This window comes from Mercenaria mercenaria, chromosome 9 (genome assembly GCF_021730395.1).
Source record: "Mercenaria mercenaria strain notata chromosome 9, MADL_Memer_1, whole genome shotgun sequence".
Classification (NCBI taxonomy): Eukaryota; Metazoa; Mollusca; class Bivalvia; order Venerida; family Veneridae; genus Mercenaria; species Mercenaria mercenaria.
The window spans coordinates 79,639,223-79,659,849 of record NC_069369.1 but is presented as its reverse complement, the minus strand read 5'-3'; the positions used below and the strand labels follow the sequence as shown (position 1 = coordinate 79,659,849).

The window sequence follows — 20,627 nt, the reverse complement described above, 5'->3', positions numbered from 1 at the left end:
CATGTCATCCAAATTTCAAGGCTGGATCTTAAACTAGAGTGGTCACAAGCAAAAGTTTACGCACGGACACACGGACGACGTAGACCTACTAAGCTAGTTTTTGACCGCAGTTGACCCAGTTTCGAACTTGACCTAGATATCATCAAGATGAATAGTCAAACCAAATTTCATACAGATTCCAAGAAAAATATCGCCTCTAGAGGTCACAAGGTTTTTCTATTATCTGACCTACTGACCTAGTTTTTGACGGCACGTGACCCTGTTTTGAACTTGAACTAGATATCATCAAAGTGAACATTCTGACCAATTTTCATGAAGATCCATTGAAAAGTATGGACTCTAGGGAGGTCACAAGGTTTTTCTATTTTTAGACCTACTGACCTAGTTTTTGACCGCAGTTGACCCAGTTTCGATCTTGACCTAGATATCATCAAGGTGAATATTCTGACCAATTTTCATGAAGATCCATTGAAAACTATGGCCTCTAGGGAGGTCACAAGGTTTTTCTATTTTTAGACCTACTGACCTAGTTTTTGACCGCAGTTTACCCAGTTACTTGAACTAGATATCATCAAGGTGAACATTCTAACCAATTTTCATGAAGATCCATTGAAAAATATGGCCTCTAGGGAGGTCACAAGGTTTTTCTATTTTTAGACCTACTGACCTAGTTTTTGACCGCAGTTTACCCAGTTTCAAACTTGACCTAGATATCATCAAGATGAATATTCTGACTAACTTTCATAAAGATCCCATGAAAAATGTGACCTCTAGAGTGGTCACAAGCAAAAGTTTACGCACGCACGCAAGGACGGATGCACGCTGCGTGATCACAAAAGCTCACCTTGTCACTTTGTGACAGGTGAGCTGAAAATCCAACACCAAGTACATTTTAATTATATGCAAAATACAATATGGGTAAGGGATACAATGACGATTTGTTCTATCACTAGTCCCGTGATCTTTGTAGTCCTGTTTGGCGCCATATAACCTATACTGTGTTGATGCGCCGTAAAACCCAAACAAGTTAGTCTGAAAGACAGCTAAATCGCCCGCCAATGCTATGGATAGTGAAAGGGTAAACCTTTGACCTTTAGCTGTGACCTTGACCTTGAACTGACATGGCTGACTCATGAATTCTGCACAACGTCTTGATGAGGTGATCATTTGACCCAAGTTTCATGAAAATCCTTCAAGGGGTTTAGGAGATACAGAGCTCAAACCTTTGACCTTGAGTTGTGACCTTGACCTTGAGTTGACATGGCTGACATGTGTTCTTGATGCGGTGATCATTTGACCCAAGTTTGATGAAAATCCTTCAAGGGGTTTAGGAGATATAGAGCGGACACAAAATAGAAGGCTCAAACCTTTGACCTTCAGTTGTGACCTTGACCTTGAGCCAGCATGGCTGACTCATACGTTCTGCACATTGCCTTGATGAGGTGATCATTTGATCCAAGTTTGATGAAAATCCTTCAAGGGGTTTAGGAGATACAGAGCAAACACAAAATGGAAGGCTCAAACCTTTCACCCTAAGTTGTGACCTTGACCTTGAGCCAGCATGGCTGACTCATGGGTTCTGCACATCGTCTTGATGAGGTGATCATTTGATCCAAGTTTTATAAAATTCCTTCAAGGGGTTTAGGAGATATAGAGCGGACACAAAATGGAAGGCTCAAACCTTTCACCCTAAGTTGTGACCTTGATCTTGAGCTGACATGGCTGACTCATGGGTTCTGCACATCGTCTTGATGAGGTGATCATCTGACCCAAGTTTTACAAAATTCCTTCAAAGGGTTTTTACCCGGTGACCTAGTTTTTGACCCCACCTGACCCAGATTCGAATATGACCTATAGATCATCAAGATTGACATTCTGACCAAGTTTCATTAAGATATGGTCACAAATGTAGCCTCTAGAGTGTTAACTAGCTTTTCTTTTTATGTGACCTGGTTACCTAGTTTTTGACCCTACATGACCTAGATTCAAACTGGAGTTTGAGATCATCATGAGTAACATTCTGACCAACTTTCATGAAGATAGTTAAAAATGTGGCCTCTACGTTTTTAACAGGCTTTTCCTTTGATTTGACCTGGTGACCTAGTTTTTGACCCCAGATGACCCAATATCGAACTCATCCAAGATTTTATTAAGGGTAACATTCTGACCAGGTTTCATTAAGATTGGGCCAAAATTGTGACCTCTAGAGTGTTAATAAGTTTTTCCTTTGATTTGACCTGGTGACCTAGTTTTTGACCCCAGCTAACCCAATATCGAACTTGTCCAAGATTTTATTGAGGGTAACATTCTGGCCAATTTTCTTAGGATTGGGGCAAAATTGTGACCTCTAGAGTGTTAACAAGCTTTTCCTTTGATTTGACCTGGTGACCTAGTTCTTGATCCCAGATGACTCAATATCGAACTTGTCCAAGACTTTTATGAGGGTAACATTCTGACCAAGTTTCATTAAGATTAGGCCGAAATTGTGATCTCTGGAGTGTTAAGTCAAATTGTTGACGACGGACGGACGACGACGGACACAGGGCGATCATAAAAGCTCACCTTGAGCACTTTGTGCTCAGTTGAGCTAACAAGAGCACTGCAATGCAGAGCAATATACACAAAGCGAAGTCAAATATGACCTTTGAACTCTAAGTGTGACCTTGACCTTGAAGCGAGTCATCCGAAACATGCGCTCTGCACGTCGTCTCAGTGTGGTGAACATTAGTGCCAAGTTTCTTTAAAATCCTTCAAGCGGTTCAAGAGTTACAGAGTGGACACGAAATTACAGAGCGGACACAAAACAAACTGATATGACATTTGACCCCTAAGTGTGACCTTGACCTTGAAGCGACACATCCAAAACATGCGCTCTGTACGTGGTCTCTCTGTGGTGAACATTTGTGTTAAGTTTCTTTGAAATCCTTTAAGGGGTTCAAGAGTTTCAGAGCGGACACAAAATTGCTAATGGACTGATGGACAGACGGACGGACTTTGGGGGGGTATAACATAATACGTCCCTTCAGGCGTATAAAAATACTTTTAGTGTGAACGGTTGGGGGGATAAAAATCTGTCAAACAATACCATATGCGGCACACCGGTTCTAAGACTTTTTTTTATTTGGGTTTTACGGCGCACCAACACAGAATAGGTTATATGGCGCCAAACAGGACTACACATTTTGGTTTCACATCTCATTTACATCGAAATAAAAACGAGATGTGAAACCAAAATGTGTAGTCCTGTTTGGCGCCATGTAACCTATACTGTGTTGGTGCGCCGTAAAACCCAAATCAACACAAGAGGGCCATGAAGGCCCTGTATCGCTCACCTGACCTATTGACCTAAGATCATCAAGATTAACATTCTGACAAAGTTTCATTAAGATATGGTCATAAATGTTGTCTCTGAAGTGTTAACTAGCTTTTCCTCTGATTTGACCCGGTGACCTAGTTTTTGACCCCAAATGACCCAGATTCGAACTTGACCTAAAGATCATCAAGATTAACATTCTGACTAAGTTTCAAGAAGATAAAGTTATAAATGTGGCCTCTAGAATGTTCACAAGCTTTTCCTTTGATTTGACCTAGTAACCTAGTTTCTGACCTCACCTGACCCAGATTAAAACTTGATCTATAGATCATCAAGATTCTAACCAAGCCTAATTAAGATATGGTCATAAATGTGGCCTCTATAGTTTTAACTAGCTTTTCCTTTGATTTGACCTGGTGACCTAGTTTTTGATCCTACATGGCCCAGATTCAAACCGGACCTTGAGACCATCAAGATAAACATTCCGACCAAGATTCATGAAGATACAGTCATAAATGTGGCCTCTACAGTGTTAAGAAGCTTTTCCTTTGATCTGACCTGGTGACCTAGTTTTTCAACCCAGATGACCCAATATCGAACTTGTCCAAGATCTTTTTGAGGGTAACATTCTGACCAAGTTTCAATAAGATTGGGCCAAAATTGTTACCTCTACAGTGTTAACAAGCTTTTCCTTTGATTTGACCTGGTGACCTAGTTTTTGACCCCAGATGACCCAAAATCGAACTCGTCCAAGATTTAATTCTGAGTAACATTCTGACCAACTTTCATTAAGATTGAGCCAAAACTGTGACCTCTAGAGTGTTAACAAGCTTTTCTTTTAATTTGACCTGGTGACCTAGTTTTTGACCCCAGAAGATCCAATATCGAACTCGTCCAAGATTTAACTAAGAGTAACATTCTGATCAAGTTTCATTAAGATTTGGCTAAAATTTTGACCTCTAGAGTGTTAACAAGCTTTTCCTTTTACTTGATCTGGTGACCTAGTTTTTGACCCCAGATGACCCAATATCGAACTCGTCCAAGATTTTATTGCGGGTAACATTCTGACCAAGTTTCATTAAGATTGGGCCAAAATTGTGACCTCTGGAGTGTTAACAGTCAAGTTGTTGACGACGGACACAGGGCGGTCACAGAAGAAAATCGTGCTGCATATAACAAGAGCTCTGCCAAGCGGGGCAATATACGCCCGAAGGGTTATATCAGAGGAAGGGGACAAAATTTAAAGAACTTATCTGTTGAAACCCAAAGGACAGGAACAACAAAGGGATGAAATTACAAAAAAAATAATCTCTAAGTCCACAAAAAAAATTCTTACCAAGTACAGATATGTAAAAATACACCTAAATATTGGAGATATCAGCCATGTTGTACCACAGAAAAGTGGTCTCGGTTTTTCCCTATGGCCAATAATAAAAAAAGTTACAAAATAAGCTATTTATAGCAACATAAAAGGGAAGTAATTCAAAAAAAGTTACTGTAAGTGAACAAAAAAGGGATCTGCCAAATAAAAACAAGAGAACTGCAATACAGAGCAATATAAACACGAAACGGTCATATGACCTTTAACTGCTAAGTGTGACCTTGAAATTGACGTGCTCTGCACGTCGTCTCGATGTTGTGAACATTTGTGCCAAGTTTCTTTGAAATCCTTCAAGCAGTTCAAGAGTTACAGAGCGGGCAGGAAACAAAGCCATATGACCTTTGACCCCTATGTGTGATCTTGACCTTCATGCCAGCCACCCAAAACATGCACTCTGCACGTCGTCTGAATGTGGTGAACGTCTGTGCCAAGTTTCTTTAAAATCTTTTAAGCAGTTCAAGAGTTACAGAGTGGACAGGCAACAAAGCCATATGACCTTTGACCCCTAAGTGTGACCTTGACCTTGAAGCCAACCATCTGAAACATGCGCTCTGCACGTCGTCTTGATGTGGTAAACATTTGTGCCATGTTTGTTTGAAACCCTTCAAGGGGTTCAAGAGTTACAGAGTGGACACGAAATTGCTAACGATGGACACCGGGGGTATAACATAATATGTCCCTTTGGGCGTATAAAAATCTACAAACAGCTAACCCTTATGACATTTTAACAGTCGAACTCTGACTTCCAAGAGTTATTAGGAACTTCATGGTGAGTCCAAATATTGTGTTAACATTAATATCAAACATATTCTCCTTTTACACATAATGAACTTTTGAAAGAAATTAGCGCCTTTGAACCATATAAATTCTTTAGACCTGTTCCTTAGCTTCACATGACCAGTACACTATTGAATATTTTGCAAAAACTCATCACCAAAGCAGACCGCCATATGTTTTAAGAATAAATATTTACGTAGAAATGTCTTCTCGCAACGAGCACACTGAAATTTTGGTCCTTTATGTAATCTTTTATGGGCATAAAAACTTGTCATCGATTTTAATTGTTTACCACATGTATCACACTGCAAACCTTCAACAGAATGGCATTGAATGACGTGAGTCTGTAAACGTCTCTCTGAAATAAATTCACTTCCGCATTCTTTACAGGCAACTTTTGGTCCAGAAAAATGTATTTCTTTGTGAGCCTTTAAATCTGATGATCGGTTAAACAATTTGCCACAAATATCACACATACTTTCCTTTTGTTCAGTATTATCCTTTTTACCTTTAGGTTTATCGTCTACTACAGCATTGTAGTTTTTGATAAGCTCATCCTGAGCGTCAGTACTCATGTGCTTTATCCTGTGAATGCTTAAATCCTTTTCATTAGCAAAAAAATTCCCACATACTGGACAGGCAATTCCGTTGGCAGAACTTTCATTAAAATGGGTTCCATGTGTCTCCACATGCTTTTTCAGCTGACTATTTGTAACAAATGTTTTCTCACAATGTGTGCATTTAAATGGTTTGTATTTAGCATGTGTACGTAGATGCGTTTGTAAATGGCCGACCTGTCGAAAACTTTTATCACACTGGTTACATTTATGTGGTCGATCTCCACTGTGTGAAAACATATGCGACCTGTAACTATGTTTTGTGGTGAAACCTTTTCCACAGTCTTTACATTGAAACTGTTTTTCTTCATCTGGCAAATGTCTTTTCTTATGCTGATTTAAATCTTTGATTCGTCTAAAACGATGATGGCATATGTCACACTTCAAAGGATACAGGTCTTCCTGTTTGCTTCTGTCTTCATAATAACAGAGTCTGACCTTGTAATTTATCTGTCCATTCTCCATTTTACAGTTACCAATCTTTGCCTCTTTGTCTATGATCTCACCACAAACTTTGTCAACATTCAGTATTTTTCTTTTACTTTGTAGCTTATTTGGTGTCGGTTTCTTCGTTTTCTGGACACTATCATACATACTTCTTGTTACTGCAGAGTCACTGTATCCATCTACCGGATGCACTTCATTTATGACATATATGTTAACTGCATCTTCGATTTCAGTGTTGCTTTCAAGGGTGAAATCCATGCTTTCTAACTGACCTTTGCTTGCTCTTTTCTGTATTACTTCTGCATCTGGTAAACCTTCTACATGTTCTGCTAAGTAACTCACCTCCTTATCCATACTACAAGCCGAATTGCCTGAACCTAAAGTATAACTTCCCGTGGTAAGCAGTGCCTGTAATAACTCTGGATTACTCTGAATAGGGATTTCATGCCCTTCTTCGTTTATAACATTTACTTTTACTTCTCTACCAGTCTCATCAAAGATTTTTGAAGAAGCAATTATTTCTTCACTTATAACACCTGTTTCAAATTGGATTTCATATTTTCCCTCTGAAAACGTTTTCTGTACTTTATCCTCTATTCCATCTGATGTCTTACTCAAACAGCTTTCAAGTTGTGTTCTTGGGGGCAACTGTTCCTCAACTAATACTGCACTCTCATTTATGACTGGATGACTAGATAGAACTTTCACATGACAACTCTCCTGTTCGCTGGCATAAAGTCTTGTATTAGGTACAGCTGTTTTCTTACTTTCTTCGTGCTTAAGACTAACTGCTGATGTGTCACTGTTGTTTAATTTCTTATACTGAACCAGACTTTTATTTTGATTATGGAGCAAATCTTCAGTCAACGAATCACTGTTATCAATAACAATAAGTTTGTGGGTCAATGAACTGTTCTGATAACTTTCTTTAGTCCTGGAAGTAGGCAGCTTTTCAGCAGTACTTGGAAAGAAATTTACATTGTAGGCTTCAACATCCATGTCAACCTGCTCAACAATACAATTTTGTTCACCTGCATATTCTTTCATTTCCACACTCTCTGCATTCAGTACATCTCTTTGAGCCATATGCGTTAGCTGCTGGGCTATATCCATTAATTCCTCTGATTGTATAACATTATCGGTATAAGACTCTTCAACTGCACCAAGGTCTGCTTCAGACTCAAATGTGTTATCAATCTCCTCAGTATCAAAAGCATCTGGAGTGTAATCAAACTGCTGTTGTAAAGTTTTCAAATCAACATCCTCACTAACTTCCACAGATGTAAAATTTTGGTGATTGCAACTTCTGCTTGCTGCTCTTTCTATTTCTGATGGAGAAAAATGGTTTGATTTTGCTTTGTGGTCATACAGTCTTTTATATGAAACACATTCTATGGAGCATAAATCACATCTGTATAATGCATCTTTACCATGCCCTTTCATGTGAGACAATCCACATTTCAGATCTTCCAACCTGAGTGAACAAATTTTACACTCAAATCTGTTGATGGAATTTTGATTTGCATCACAGTGCCGAACATGGGTAAAAAGATGCTGCAATGATGCAAATGCTTTATCGCAAGACACCACTAAACATTTATATGGAAATATTTCACAGTGCAGGAGTATATGGTTCCCTAATGAGCTTTTTGATTTGAAAACTTGGGGACATAATTTACATTTAAAGTTAAGTTTACGCGAGTGAGAAAGCAAGTGGACCTTTATGTGTCCAAGCTGACGGTATGAATTACCACATATTCGACATCGATATGGTTTTGAATTTAAGTGAGATCTCATATGAGACTGTAATTGTGTCCTGCGGGCAAATCCTGACCCACAAATACCACAGTGCATTTTTCTACCTTCATTTGGAAGATGAACTTGTCTTATATGGTTATACATGTATTTGTTTTTGTTAAAGTCTCTATTGCATAGTCCACATCTTACTTTTGCTTGAGTTCCAGGCGTAGGGTTTTGCTTAATCCTATGGAAAATATCTTTAACTGACTGTACAGAATCATTGTATCCTTCAATAATGACTGGTTCACTTCCGTCAATTTTACTTGTACACAGATGTCGTCTGTAAGCATTCCGAGAGGTGAAGACTTTGGAACATATTTCACAGTTAAATTGTGGTAAACTTTCTTGATCATCTAATTTGTGAGTCCCTGCATGCTTTGTATACTTAGAAAATGTTTGAAAAGTGAGACCACAAGTATCACAAATGTAGATCTCTGACTCTGGTTGCAGAGTTACCCTTTCACCATCTAATTTCACTGACTTTTCAGGATGTTTTGTTTTATAATGAAGAGTAAGGCCCTTCTGATCGGAGTACCTGAAAAAACAGAAATATATTTTCTGAATTAAAAAATTAGTTTGAAACTAAAATTCATGCAGACACAGAGTATGGATATGAATACCCTAAGTCATCGGAAATAACTATTTAATAAAGTCTGGTTAAAGCTGGAGTGATGCAGCCTTCGTGCCGGAGTGGTTGAAGTGGTTGTTGTTAAATCACTTGCTACTATATGCTAACGTTGTTTGCGATGTAAAATTACTGAAGGTCAGCGGTTTTACCAAGGTGCCCGCCTGTGACGATATCGAAATAAGGCCATACCAAATTGATTAATAGTTCTTCGGAAAATTTTCAAAAAAAATGGGAGCGAGCGAATTTTTTTTTCTTTTCAATTTTGATTTTTTCAGAGGCGGATAGCTTTTTCATGGAGCGAGTGGGTATTTTTTTTTTTTTTTTTTTTTTTTTTTTGGCAGTTATGATTATACATGAAGTTAACATTTCTTTAAGAATAACACAGAACTTAAACATTTACAGTGTGACTAACACAGTAAATAGCTTTTTTATATGTTTTAAAGACTACATGAATGGTTTTGCAAATAAAGTCTTGCTAAAACTCACTGTATCACTTTGTTTTTATTTTGTATTTATAATTACTAAGGGATGAGTGTCTTATTTTTAATTTTGATTGTTCTACATTAATCTGAAGGCGTGCCCATTTAACGGTACACAGCTGGCCCTATTGCGTATTAAATTTGACCCGGTGACATAGTTTTTTACCCTAGATGACCCATATTCAAAATCCTCTTAGACTTCATCCAGACAAACATTCTAATCAAATTTCATGAAGATCCGGTGTAAAATTCAGCCCCTATTGCGGACACAAAGTTTTTCTTTGATTTGACTTAGTGACCTAGTTTTTGACCCAAGATGACCCATATTTGAACTTGACCTAGTTTTCATTAAGGCAATCATTCTTACCAAAATTCATGAAGATCAATTGAAAAATACAGCTTCTATCGCAAACACAAGGTTTTTCTTTGATTTGACCTAGTGACCTAGTTTTTGACCAAGATGACCTATTTTCAAACCTGGCCTAGATTTTATCACGGCAATCATTCTGACAAAATTTCATGAAGATCAGTTGAAAAATAAAGCCTCTATTGCATACGCAAGGTTTTTCTTTGATCTGACCTAGTGACCTAGTTTTTGACCCTATATGACCCATTTTCAACCTTGGCCTAGATTTCACCAAGGTAATCATTCTGACAAAATTTCATGAAGATCAATTGAACAAGAGTTCGTCGAACACGAAATGCCCCCCTTGATGCATTCAGTAATTGCACAAGGAACAGAAATTATATGCTCACTGTAAACAAAGGTTTTACCATTCTGGTTTAATCTGACCTTGACCTTTAACTTATTAACCTAACAAGAGATAACAGAGTGATCTTGGTGCCATCCACTGAGCCATTTTTGAATGTTCCAAATTTCAAGACTAGCTCAAGGTCAAAATCAAGGTCAAATTTCATTTCGGACTAAAACAATGTGTATGTGTCAAAATTTGAAAGCTGTGGCTTGAGAAATGTGAAAGTAGGTCCCTAGATCAATTTCAAGGTCAAAGTTCATTTCGGTAGACAGAACTATGCATGTGCTTCAAATTTGGAGGCTGTAGCTTGAGAAATGTGAAAGTAGGTAATAGGTAAAAGTCAATGTCAAATTTCAATTCAGAACACAAAAATATGCATGCGGTCCAAATTTGAAGCCTGTAGCTTGAGAAATGTGAAAGTAGGTCACTAGGTCAATCTCAAGATCAAGGTTCATTTCAGTACACAAAACTATGCATGTGGTTCACATTTGAAGGCTGTAGCTTGAGAAATGTGAAAGTAGGTCACTAGGTCAAAATGAAGGTCAAATTTTATTTCGGAACACAAAACTATGCATGTGGTCCAAATTTGAAGCCTGTACCTTCAGAAATGTGAAATAGGTCACTATGTCAATCTCAAGATCAAAGTTCATTTCAGTACACAAAACTATGCTTATGGTTCAAATTTGAAGGCTGTAGCTTGAGAAATGTGAAAGTAGGTCACTAGGTCAAAATCAAGGTCAAATTTTATTTGGAACAAAAAACTATGCATGTGGTCCAAATTTGAAGTCTGTACCTTCAAAAATGTGAAAGTAGGTCAATAACAAGGTCAAAGTTTTTTTCGGTACACAAACCTATGCATGGTCCAAATTTGAAGGCTGTAGCTACAGAAATGTGAAAGTAGGTCATTAGGTCAAGGTCAACTCATGACAAGGTTTATCTTGCCACTCAAAACTATACATGTGGTCCAAATTTGAATGATTAAGTTATGGACATGAAGAGTCTAAGCTTTTCCCTATATAAGTCTATATGAACAATATGAACCCTGGGGCGGGGCCATATTTGACCCTACAGGGATAATTTGAAAAAACATGGTAGAGAACCACTAGATGATGATACAATACAAAATATCAAAGCCATAGTCTTTGTGGTTTGGACAAGAAGATTTTCAAAGTTTTTCCCTATATAAGTCTATGTAAACCATGTGACCCCCAGGGCGGAGACATATTTGACCCTAGGGGAATAATTTGAACAATCTTAGTAGAGGACCACTAGATGATATCATATACAAAATATCAAAGCCCTAGGCCCTGTGGTTTTGGACAAGAGGTTTTTCAAAGTTTTTTCCTATATAAGTCCATATAAACCATGTGACCCATGGGGCGGGGCCATATTTGACCCCAGGGAAATAATCTGAACAATCTTGGTAGAGGACCACTAGATTTTGCTACATACCAAATATCAAAGCCCTAGGCCCTATGGTTTTGGATAACAAGATCAGAAACCGTTTAACTGTTCCTGGCCAATGTGACCTTGACCTTTGACCTAATGATCTCAAAATCAATAGGGGTCATCTGCTGGTCATGGCCAACCTAACTATCAATTTTCCTGATTTTAGGCCCAAGCGTTCTTGAGTTATTGCCCGGAAACCATTTTACTGTTCCTGGTCACTGTGACCTTGACCTTTGACATACTCATCTGAAAATCAGTAGGGGTCATCTGCTGGTCATGACCAACCTCCCTACCACCTTTGTGACCCTAGGCCTAAGCGTTCTCGAGTTATCGTCCGGAAACCGTTTTGTTCAGTATCACTGTGACCTTGACCTTTAACATACTGACCTCAAAATCAATAGGGGTCATCTGCTGGTTATGACTAACCTCCCTATCAACTTTCATGATCCTAGGCCCAAGTGTTCTTGAGTTATCATCCAGAAACCGTTTTACTATTCAGGGTCACTGTGACCTTGACCTTGGATATACAGACCTCAAAATCAATAGGAGTCATCTGTTGGTGATGACCAACCTCCCTATCAACTTTCATTATCCTAGGCCCAAGCGTTCTTGAGTTATCATCCAGAAACAGATTGGTCTACATTCCGACCGACCGACATCTGCAAACAATATACCCCTCCTTCTTCGAAGGGGGGCATTAAAATACAGCTTCCATTGCATACAAAAGGTTTTTCTTTGGTTTGACTAGTGACCTAGTTCTTGACCCCAGATGATCCATTTTTGAATTTGGCCTAGATTTCATCAAGGTAATCATTCTGACAAAATTTCATGAGATCAATTGAAAAATACAGCCTGTATCGCATACACAAGAATAATGTTGATGGACAGACAGACACCGGACATTGAGCGATCACAAAAACTGCTCAGGTGAGCTTAAAATAGGAAAGGTGAGCTGAAAATAGCATTTCTTGTGCCATCTGATACTCTGTCTGGACAGTATTATAATAATGACCATGCAAATTTTAAAAGCATGCATTATTTCTGTTGATGTGGGCTTGAGTGTTTTGAGTTAAATTGTAAAGTTTTTCCAGTTGAACAAAACCCCATTATAACTATCTTAATTGATTACCCATGCTTAGAATTTGAATAATTTTGCTACTAGTCTTCAAGATATATTTAACATAATTCTTGAGTAAACTGGTTCAACTCTTTGTCAAGTTTTGGTAGGTTTAACATCAACTTTATTATCATTTCAAATTGCTATACTGTATACAGTATAACCAGTTTGTAACGGCCACCAAAGGCACTAACTGAAAGTGACAACTATATCCATTTGTTACATAACATGTTGCCTATGTAGGACACCAAATCTGTTTAACACTTCATTATGCTTATAATGTATACAATAAGGCTTCTTGTTTCTAATGATGCCCAATGTTTTATTTTATTGTGTTTTTCATAACAGCCCTCCTATAACTGATACAAAGTCTAACAAGAGCTGTCCGTAAGACAGCCAAGCTCGACTATTCGAAATATTGTCCCAGAAGCAGGAAAATATTACCCAAAAAGGTTAAATATCAAAAGAGTTTTAAGTTCAAAAGGGGGAATAATTTGACCAAAATGCATATCAGTTATGGGACTTGCTGCTATCAACTAGTTTTATAACCCCGAAGGCACATGTGAAGTTTCAATTCAATATCTGCATTAGTTTTGGAGACAGAAACTTGCATGTAAAATTTTAACCAGAATTTTCAAAGTCAAAAAGGGGGCATAATTTGCCCAAAATACATGCCAGAGTTATGGGACTTGATCCAGTGAGGTTAGTAATTGATCTAGAAAAAGAAAAAATAAGTTTCAAATCTATATGCCTTTTAGTAATAGCTGTATGTACTTGCACGCAAAACTTTAACCAGAATTTGCTAAGTCCAAAAGGGGACATAATTTGGCCAAAATGAAGGTCAGAGTTATGGGACTTGCTGCTATACATCTAGTTTTATAACCCCGAAGACACATGTGAAGTTTCAAATCAATATCTGCATTAGTTTTGGAGATAATAACTTGCATGTAAAACTTTAACCAAAATTTTCTAAGTCTAAAAGGGGGCATAATTTGCTCAAAAAACATGTCAGAGTTATGGGACTTGACCCAGTGAGGTTGGTAATTGATCTAGAAAAAGAAAAATAAGTTTCAAATCTATATGCCTTTTAGAAATAGCTGTATGTACTTGCACGCAAAACTTTAACCAGAATTTTCTAAGTCCAAAAGGGGGCATAATTTGGCCAAAATGAAGGTCAGAGTTATGGGACTTGCTGCTATCAACTAGATTTATAACCCTGAAGACACACGTGAAGTTTCAAATCAATATCTGCATTAGTTTTGGAGATAGTAACTTGCATGTAAAACTTTAACCAGAATTTTCTAAGTCTAAAAGGGGGCATAATTTGCTCAAAATACATGTCAGAGTTATGGGTCTTGACCCAGTGAGGTTGGTAATTGATCTAGAAAAAGAAAAAATAAGTTTCAAATCTATATGCCTTTTAGAAATAGCTGTATGTACTTGCACGCAAAACTTTAACCAGAATTTTCTAAGTCCAAAAGGGGGCATAATTTGGCCAAAATGAAAGTCAGAGTTATGGGACTTGCTGCTATCAACTAGTTTTATAACCCCGAAGACACATGTGAAGTTTCAAATCAATATCTGCATTAGTTTTGGAGATAGTAACTTGCATGTAAAACTTTAACCAAAATTTTCTAAGTCCAAAAGGGGGCATAATTTGCTCAAAATACATGTCAGAGTTATGGGACTTGACCCAGAGAGGTTGGTAATTGACCTAGAAAAAGAAAAAATAAGTTTCAAAGCTATATGCCTTTAATTGATGGCTGTATGTACTTGCATGCAAAAACTTAACCAAGGTGTGACGCCGACGCCGACGCCAGGGTGAGTAGAATAGCTAGACTATTCTTCGAATAGTCGAGCTAAAAATATTCAGTTATATAAATATATACATGATTTACAATCTAAAGCACAAGCTCAACTGCAGATTGGTGAAATGTGCCATTCAAGCATATATGATAACTATTTTTTTTTTCTTCAGGAATATGTTTTGTGTTATAAATGCTAACCTTAAATATTGGTTAAAACTTCTTTTTTTATCATATTATTTTTTAAATGTTTCAATGATGGTTCTAATATCATCATCGGTGGACAGAAAAATTTCAAATGTTTCATAAGCCTGTTGCTAGCAAATTATTCAAATCCAATCATTAGTTCACCGGTATTTCAGTGTTTAACCCTTAGCCTGCTGGCGGCAAGTGATTCTGCCTTTGCGACCAGTGCAGACCAAGATCAGCCTGCACATCCGTGCAATCTGATCATGGTCTGCACTGTTCGCTATTCAGTCAGTAAATTTTTAGTAAACACCCCTTCAAATGATATATGGTACTGCCCATATTGGAAGATGGACCAGTCCATTATAGAAATTTAGCATGGTAAGGGTTAAGATTGCTTTATCATATTTATATGAGCACAGTAGGGAAAACATACTATGACTTCACCACATAATGTTCTTCAGATGTTTGTACCATTAAAGAGCATTCTCTGATGAATTTTAAGCTGGCCACTACTAAACAAAGGTTCATTCATAAAGATTTCAAATGGTCGGACCTGAAATTGACCATTCTAAGCAGAGTTACCCTATATACATGTGACCGTTCATAAAAGTTAGATCATATTCTACAAGGCTCTGCATAAGGCAAGACTATGAGATGGATATTTTTTTGAAAAATAATTGTAGTTTAAAAGAATTTATAAGTAAAGACAAACTGTTTGACAAGAAACATCTATAACTTAGTGTAAGTTAGAACTCTTCTAGATAAATTCTGGAAAATTTCATGAGTTCAGAAAATTATGCTACTTTTCATTTTTGGTTTCATCTTTAGTGAATAAAATTATTGTAAACAATTTTATTTCAGTTAGTTCTTAAACCATTTTGATTTTAATAAATCACAGTAAGCTGCTACCTAGAATGACACAACTTGCACTGGAATGGTTTGGTTGTCAAATGCGTGGCTTCGTGTCGGTTCAAGTCAGCTTTATCTCCGAATCCACGTTTGCAGTGTTGGCATACCATTGGCAATGAGTGTGTCTTTCTCATGTGATCCTTCACTCCAGACATCCTACCATAACATTGTCTACAAACTCCACAACTGTATGCTCCAAGACCTGAATTAAATGCCATTTAATAGATGCTGTGAAATCATTAATATTCGTGGGGTACCAATTTTTGTGGATTACGTGGTTGCGTTAATCCATGAAATCAAATCCCTTACACATCAAATTCCCTTTCATTTTATATTAATTTGTTCGTTTTGGATTTGGCACCATTTTTCAAACGGTATTTCAATTACGTAACCGTAGGCAGTATCTTACCAGTGTTGCTAGATTCTGTACCAGTACTAACTGGTTCTCCACAAGTAACAGCCAACTTCTCCACATGAATCCAATGAGATGAAGGACAAATGATTTCATTCATAATGTCTTTTATCAAACTGTCAAGGAGAACATATGCCTTGTCCAGGAAATTCCTGGCGGGAATCAATTTCAGGACTCCATGATCTGTAGATCTGTGCTCTCCATTTTGAGCTAAGCGGACAGGCTCAATTTTTGTCAAAGTGTCTTATGAACGAGAACACTTACCAACATCAGCAAAATGAGGGGGGGGGGGGGGGGGGGGATGGGGGGGCATGACAATTAAAATCATGTTTAAATGATATTAAATCAGATATCACATGATTATTGCCAAAAACTGTTTCAAATTTGAAAGACAATGTCCTGTTGTCATGTATCCTATTTAGAGACTTGTAGAATTTACTTCACCAAAGACATCAATTATAGTTTCACAACCTGAGCTGTTTGCAAAATACACATGATGTCCTGTTGAAGGTAACTCGATATGTAATTTCAGTCTCATGACCTTGACCAAGGTCATTTACAGACCATTAATAACCCCACTATGAAGTTTGATAGGAAGAGGATTAAACATCGTCTAGTTAAAGATAAAAAACTATTTTAAGTCTTGATGTCAGTGACCTTGATTTTTTACCTAGTTAGGGATCATTCTGTGACAATGAACAAATACCTTTTGAAGTTTGACAAAACCTTGGGTTAAAGTACACTCCAGTTATAGATCAACTATTTTTTGCCTCAAGGTGAAGACTTAAAACATTTTGATCAATATCGGTAGTTTCAAGGTCACACTTAAACTTAGACTGAATGATCCTCAAAAAAAACAATGAGGGTAAATTACTGACTGCAGGAATTCATCACAAAATTTAGAGTCTTAAGGCCAAAGCAATCTCCAACTAGTGTTGCTTTTGAGTGTCTCCTATATCCGCCTAATCATCTCAGTAGTTATGTATGTATACAAGTAAACCATGCACCAATGACAATGAATGTGGATACTGGCATCAACCATGTACCAATGACTTGGAGTGCGGATACTGGCATTTCTGTATAGAACGATTTTCAGTAATTAAAGGGCCATAATATTCCGATACGCCTGGGCCAATTTGACTATTTATCAAACTTGGCCGAGGACTTATTGGCAAACACATACTGCTCAGGTTTGATGAAGATCAGAATGATGAGAAATGTTCGACTTAAGAGCGCAGACAAGAACTGTGACAGAAAGAGAGACAGACACACAAACAGGATTAAATCAAAATTATATAAATTTATATAATTTTATTATTAATAAGCAATGGTATTCAGTCTAAAAGCCACAGTGACCTTGACCTTTGAGTCTGACCCACTGAACCTTAAACCAATCGAGTCATCTAGTGGCCAAATGCAATCATCCCATGTAGTTTAACCACTGCAGGCCCAAGGGTCTTTCAGTTAATAATAGCATCTTTTCAACAATATTTGGTCATATTAACAACAGAGTCTACATGTAGCAGTGAATGTAATGCCCAACATTGTACTGTCTCACTGGAATACTGCGCCGTTGACATGCACATGTCATCCAGTCACATAGTTAGTCCTAGTATTATCCTCTTAATGCTGAGCACCTAGCAAGGACTGAAGGAAGCTACAAGTACCTTTTATGTTCAAATCTTTGATATGACATACTCACATAGTCATAGAGCGACCCACTATCTCTCGCACTTGAAGTGGGCGTTCTACCACTAGACTACCAAGGCAGTGCCACAATTAATATCTTAACAATAACAGACTGAATCATTGGTTGCTAAGCATAAACAGATTACACACTATATTCAGAAGAACTTCATTCTTACCATGTTTTGCATTCACATGCAATTTCAGTTCATCATTTGTCCCAAATTCCTGTTTGCACTTTCCACAGGTGGTATCAGTACTGTTGATACTGTATGCCGGGTCACGCTCAGCTGTTCTAAGACTCTGGAATTTATCACCAGGGTCTGGCCTGTGTATTGTCTTGTCAAAATGCTCTTTCTTTATATGCTCTTGCAGCTTCTCAAATACCCGGCTTTTCTGATCACAAAATGGACAGTAGAAATGGATTTTCTCACGATAACATTTATGCTTCTTTGTAAAATGTTGAATGTCCTTTAAAAAGCCACAGAACACACATGCTATTACTTTCACTGGTTGGACAGATTTTCTATCCACTACCTGGCAGTGTTTCATTCCGATTTCAACACTTTCCAACACATTGTGTTTTATAAGTAAATGTGATTTCAACAAATTTTTATGTACAGTGGAATAACCACATTCAATACATTCGTAACACTGCCATAGTTGCCTTGGCTTGCAAGGTTTATGCTGGGATAAGTGAGCTTTCCAATCACTTAAACATTCCACTACTTGTTCACAATTTCCAAAACAGCACTTAAAACTAACATTCTTAATTGCATCAAAATCAAAAAGGTAATGATTGCAATTCGGCTTAGAGTAAAAATTTTTTTGGCGAGTCTCTAGCGCCTTGGGTTTCACTTCAAAACGAGAAGGTGTCTGTTCCTTATCTGTATCTCCTTTAGCATTAATTAAATTTATGTCAGAATCATCACACTTAGTTTTTACATTCAAAGTATTTGGCAAATCTTCTCCAAATTTTCTTGTATCAAATATTCTATTACACAGGTTTTCTTTCTTTTTTTCTAATTCTTTCTGAGTATCTACACAATCTTCAACATTTTTCTCGCTTTTAATCCCATGTTTTTTAGGAATAACCCTTGCAGATTTGATAATTATAGGTGCAATCTTCACATCTGTAATTTCTTTTCCAGCTGCTGATTTTACTAAACCTCCATTGGTTACATTCTCATTTATTCCTTTAGCTTTGCTACGTGTCACACTAAGTTTATCATCAACCATTTCATCCTGTTCATCTACCTCTGTCGCAAATGTTCTGCTAGTACTGTCTGTCACTGAAACACCTTGTACATCTTCTTTTTCTGCTACTGGTTTACCTTGTTCATCTACCTCCAACTTAATTCTTACGCCATACCCCTCTTTGTCTGTTAAAGTATCAAGTGTGCTTTTTTCTTTTACACTTGAGGGTTTGCCTCCATTTTCTTCAATGTCCTCATCAGGCCTTTTATTTTTTTGTTTTGTCCTTTTGTGAAATTTTGTGGTATGTTTCTTCAAGTCTCTTAAAGTTCTAAAAACCTCCGGGCAATGAATACATACATTTTTAGCATTTCTATTTATGTGATATTTCTTCATGTGAAATCTTGCCGCCTCTATGGTACCATAAGCTAATCGACAGATACCGCAGCAGTACGGAAAATATGCTGAAATAAACAATAACAAAAAGTAAATATATACATATATTACAAGTTAAGCAGAGTTTTATAACAACATATCAAAAGGGAAGAATCAACATATCAAACTGTTATTTTATTTCACAATGTATTTATTTTGTTGGGTTTAATGATGCACTGACACAATTATTGGTCATAATTGGCGACTTTCCTGCTTTGATGGTAAAAGAAGACCCAAGGTGGCCCTCCGTGCCTTATTTCATCACGAGAAACCTGGGTATAACCACCAACCTTCCTTAAGCCTGCTGGACGGCTTACTAAATGTAGAATTAACACCCTATGTATGGCTCAAACCCACATCCATTAGGGGAAAGAGATTTGAAGTCAGGTACCTTAACCAATCGGCCACAGAGGCCCCTTATCAAACTGTTAAAAAAACATTTCCAGACTAGTGTGTCAGTCATGCTTTTGTTACCGAAGCAACACAGAGTACCAGTATCAGTCAGGGCTTCGCTTATACAAATAACTTCTGAATGGATTTGTTTTCACAATTATTATTTCAAATAACTTCTATAAGCTATTTCAAACTTGTTTATCTTTTACATACTGTGAAATCATTAATATTCATGGGGGACTAATTTTCGTGGATTTCGTGGTTGAGTCAATCCACAAAATTTAATCCCAACAGCCAAGTAAAATTACCATTCATTTTATGTTCAAAATGTTGAAATCCTCAAATATATTTATATAGCCTTATTATACCGTAGAAGTGGGCAGATATATGTTTGATCTTGAGATTCAATCAGTAAAAGTGGGCAGATACTACAGAAATGGAACTGTAAATGTGGGCAAACTAACGCTTCTGGAATTCAAAAGAATCTGCCTGGATATACGGAGCCTTCGGCTCTATACATATATATATATGTATAACAACACATTGTATCATAAAATGAAACAATTCCTTTTATTGACAGAACCGAAACTTGACTTGCATGTAAGATCAGAATGGTAACTTTGGGATGTGACTTTAAAATTTCTATTTTTAGTTCTTGCAGATGCCAGAAATGAATCAAACAGAACCATTTGAACAAATACTTCGAGAGGCCTACACAAGGATGCTACAGATCAAGTTTGGTGAAGAACCATAGAACAGTTGAAGAAAGATGTTATTATAATAAACAGATTCTGTTCTATCTTAACTCTTGTGGCTCCTAAAAAAACTAAAGCAAACCATA

At 37.3% G+C, this 20,627-nt stretch overlaps 1 protein-coding gene across 1 annotated transcript in view; it reads right to left on the bottom strand.

The window, feature by feature from the left end:
• Positions 1-3,251: 3,251 nt before the first annotated feature.
• Positions 3,252-20,627, bottom strand: part of LOC123547555 (uncharacterized) — a 29,737-nt gene continuing 12,361 nt past the window's right edge. Inside the window, exons 3-5 of the mRNA XM_045334746.2 lie at positions 17,944-19,422; positions 15,667-15,868; positions 3,252-8,870 (exon numbers count right to left, since the gene is read on the bottom strand). Coding sequence (XP_045190681.2) covers positions 5,600-8,870; positions 15,667-15,868; positions 17,944-19,422 — 4,952 coding nt within the window. The 3' untranslated portion in view covers positions 3,252-5,599. The remainder of the gene's footprint in view (positions 8,871-15,666; positions 15,869-17,943; positions 19,423-20,627) is intronic.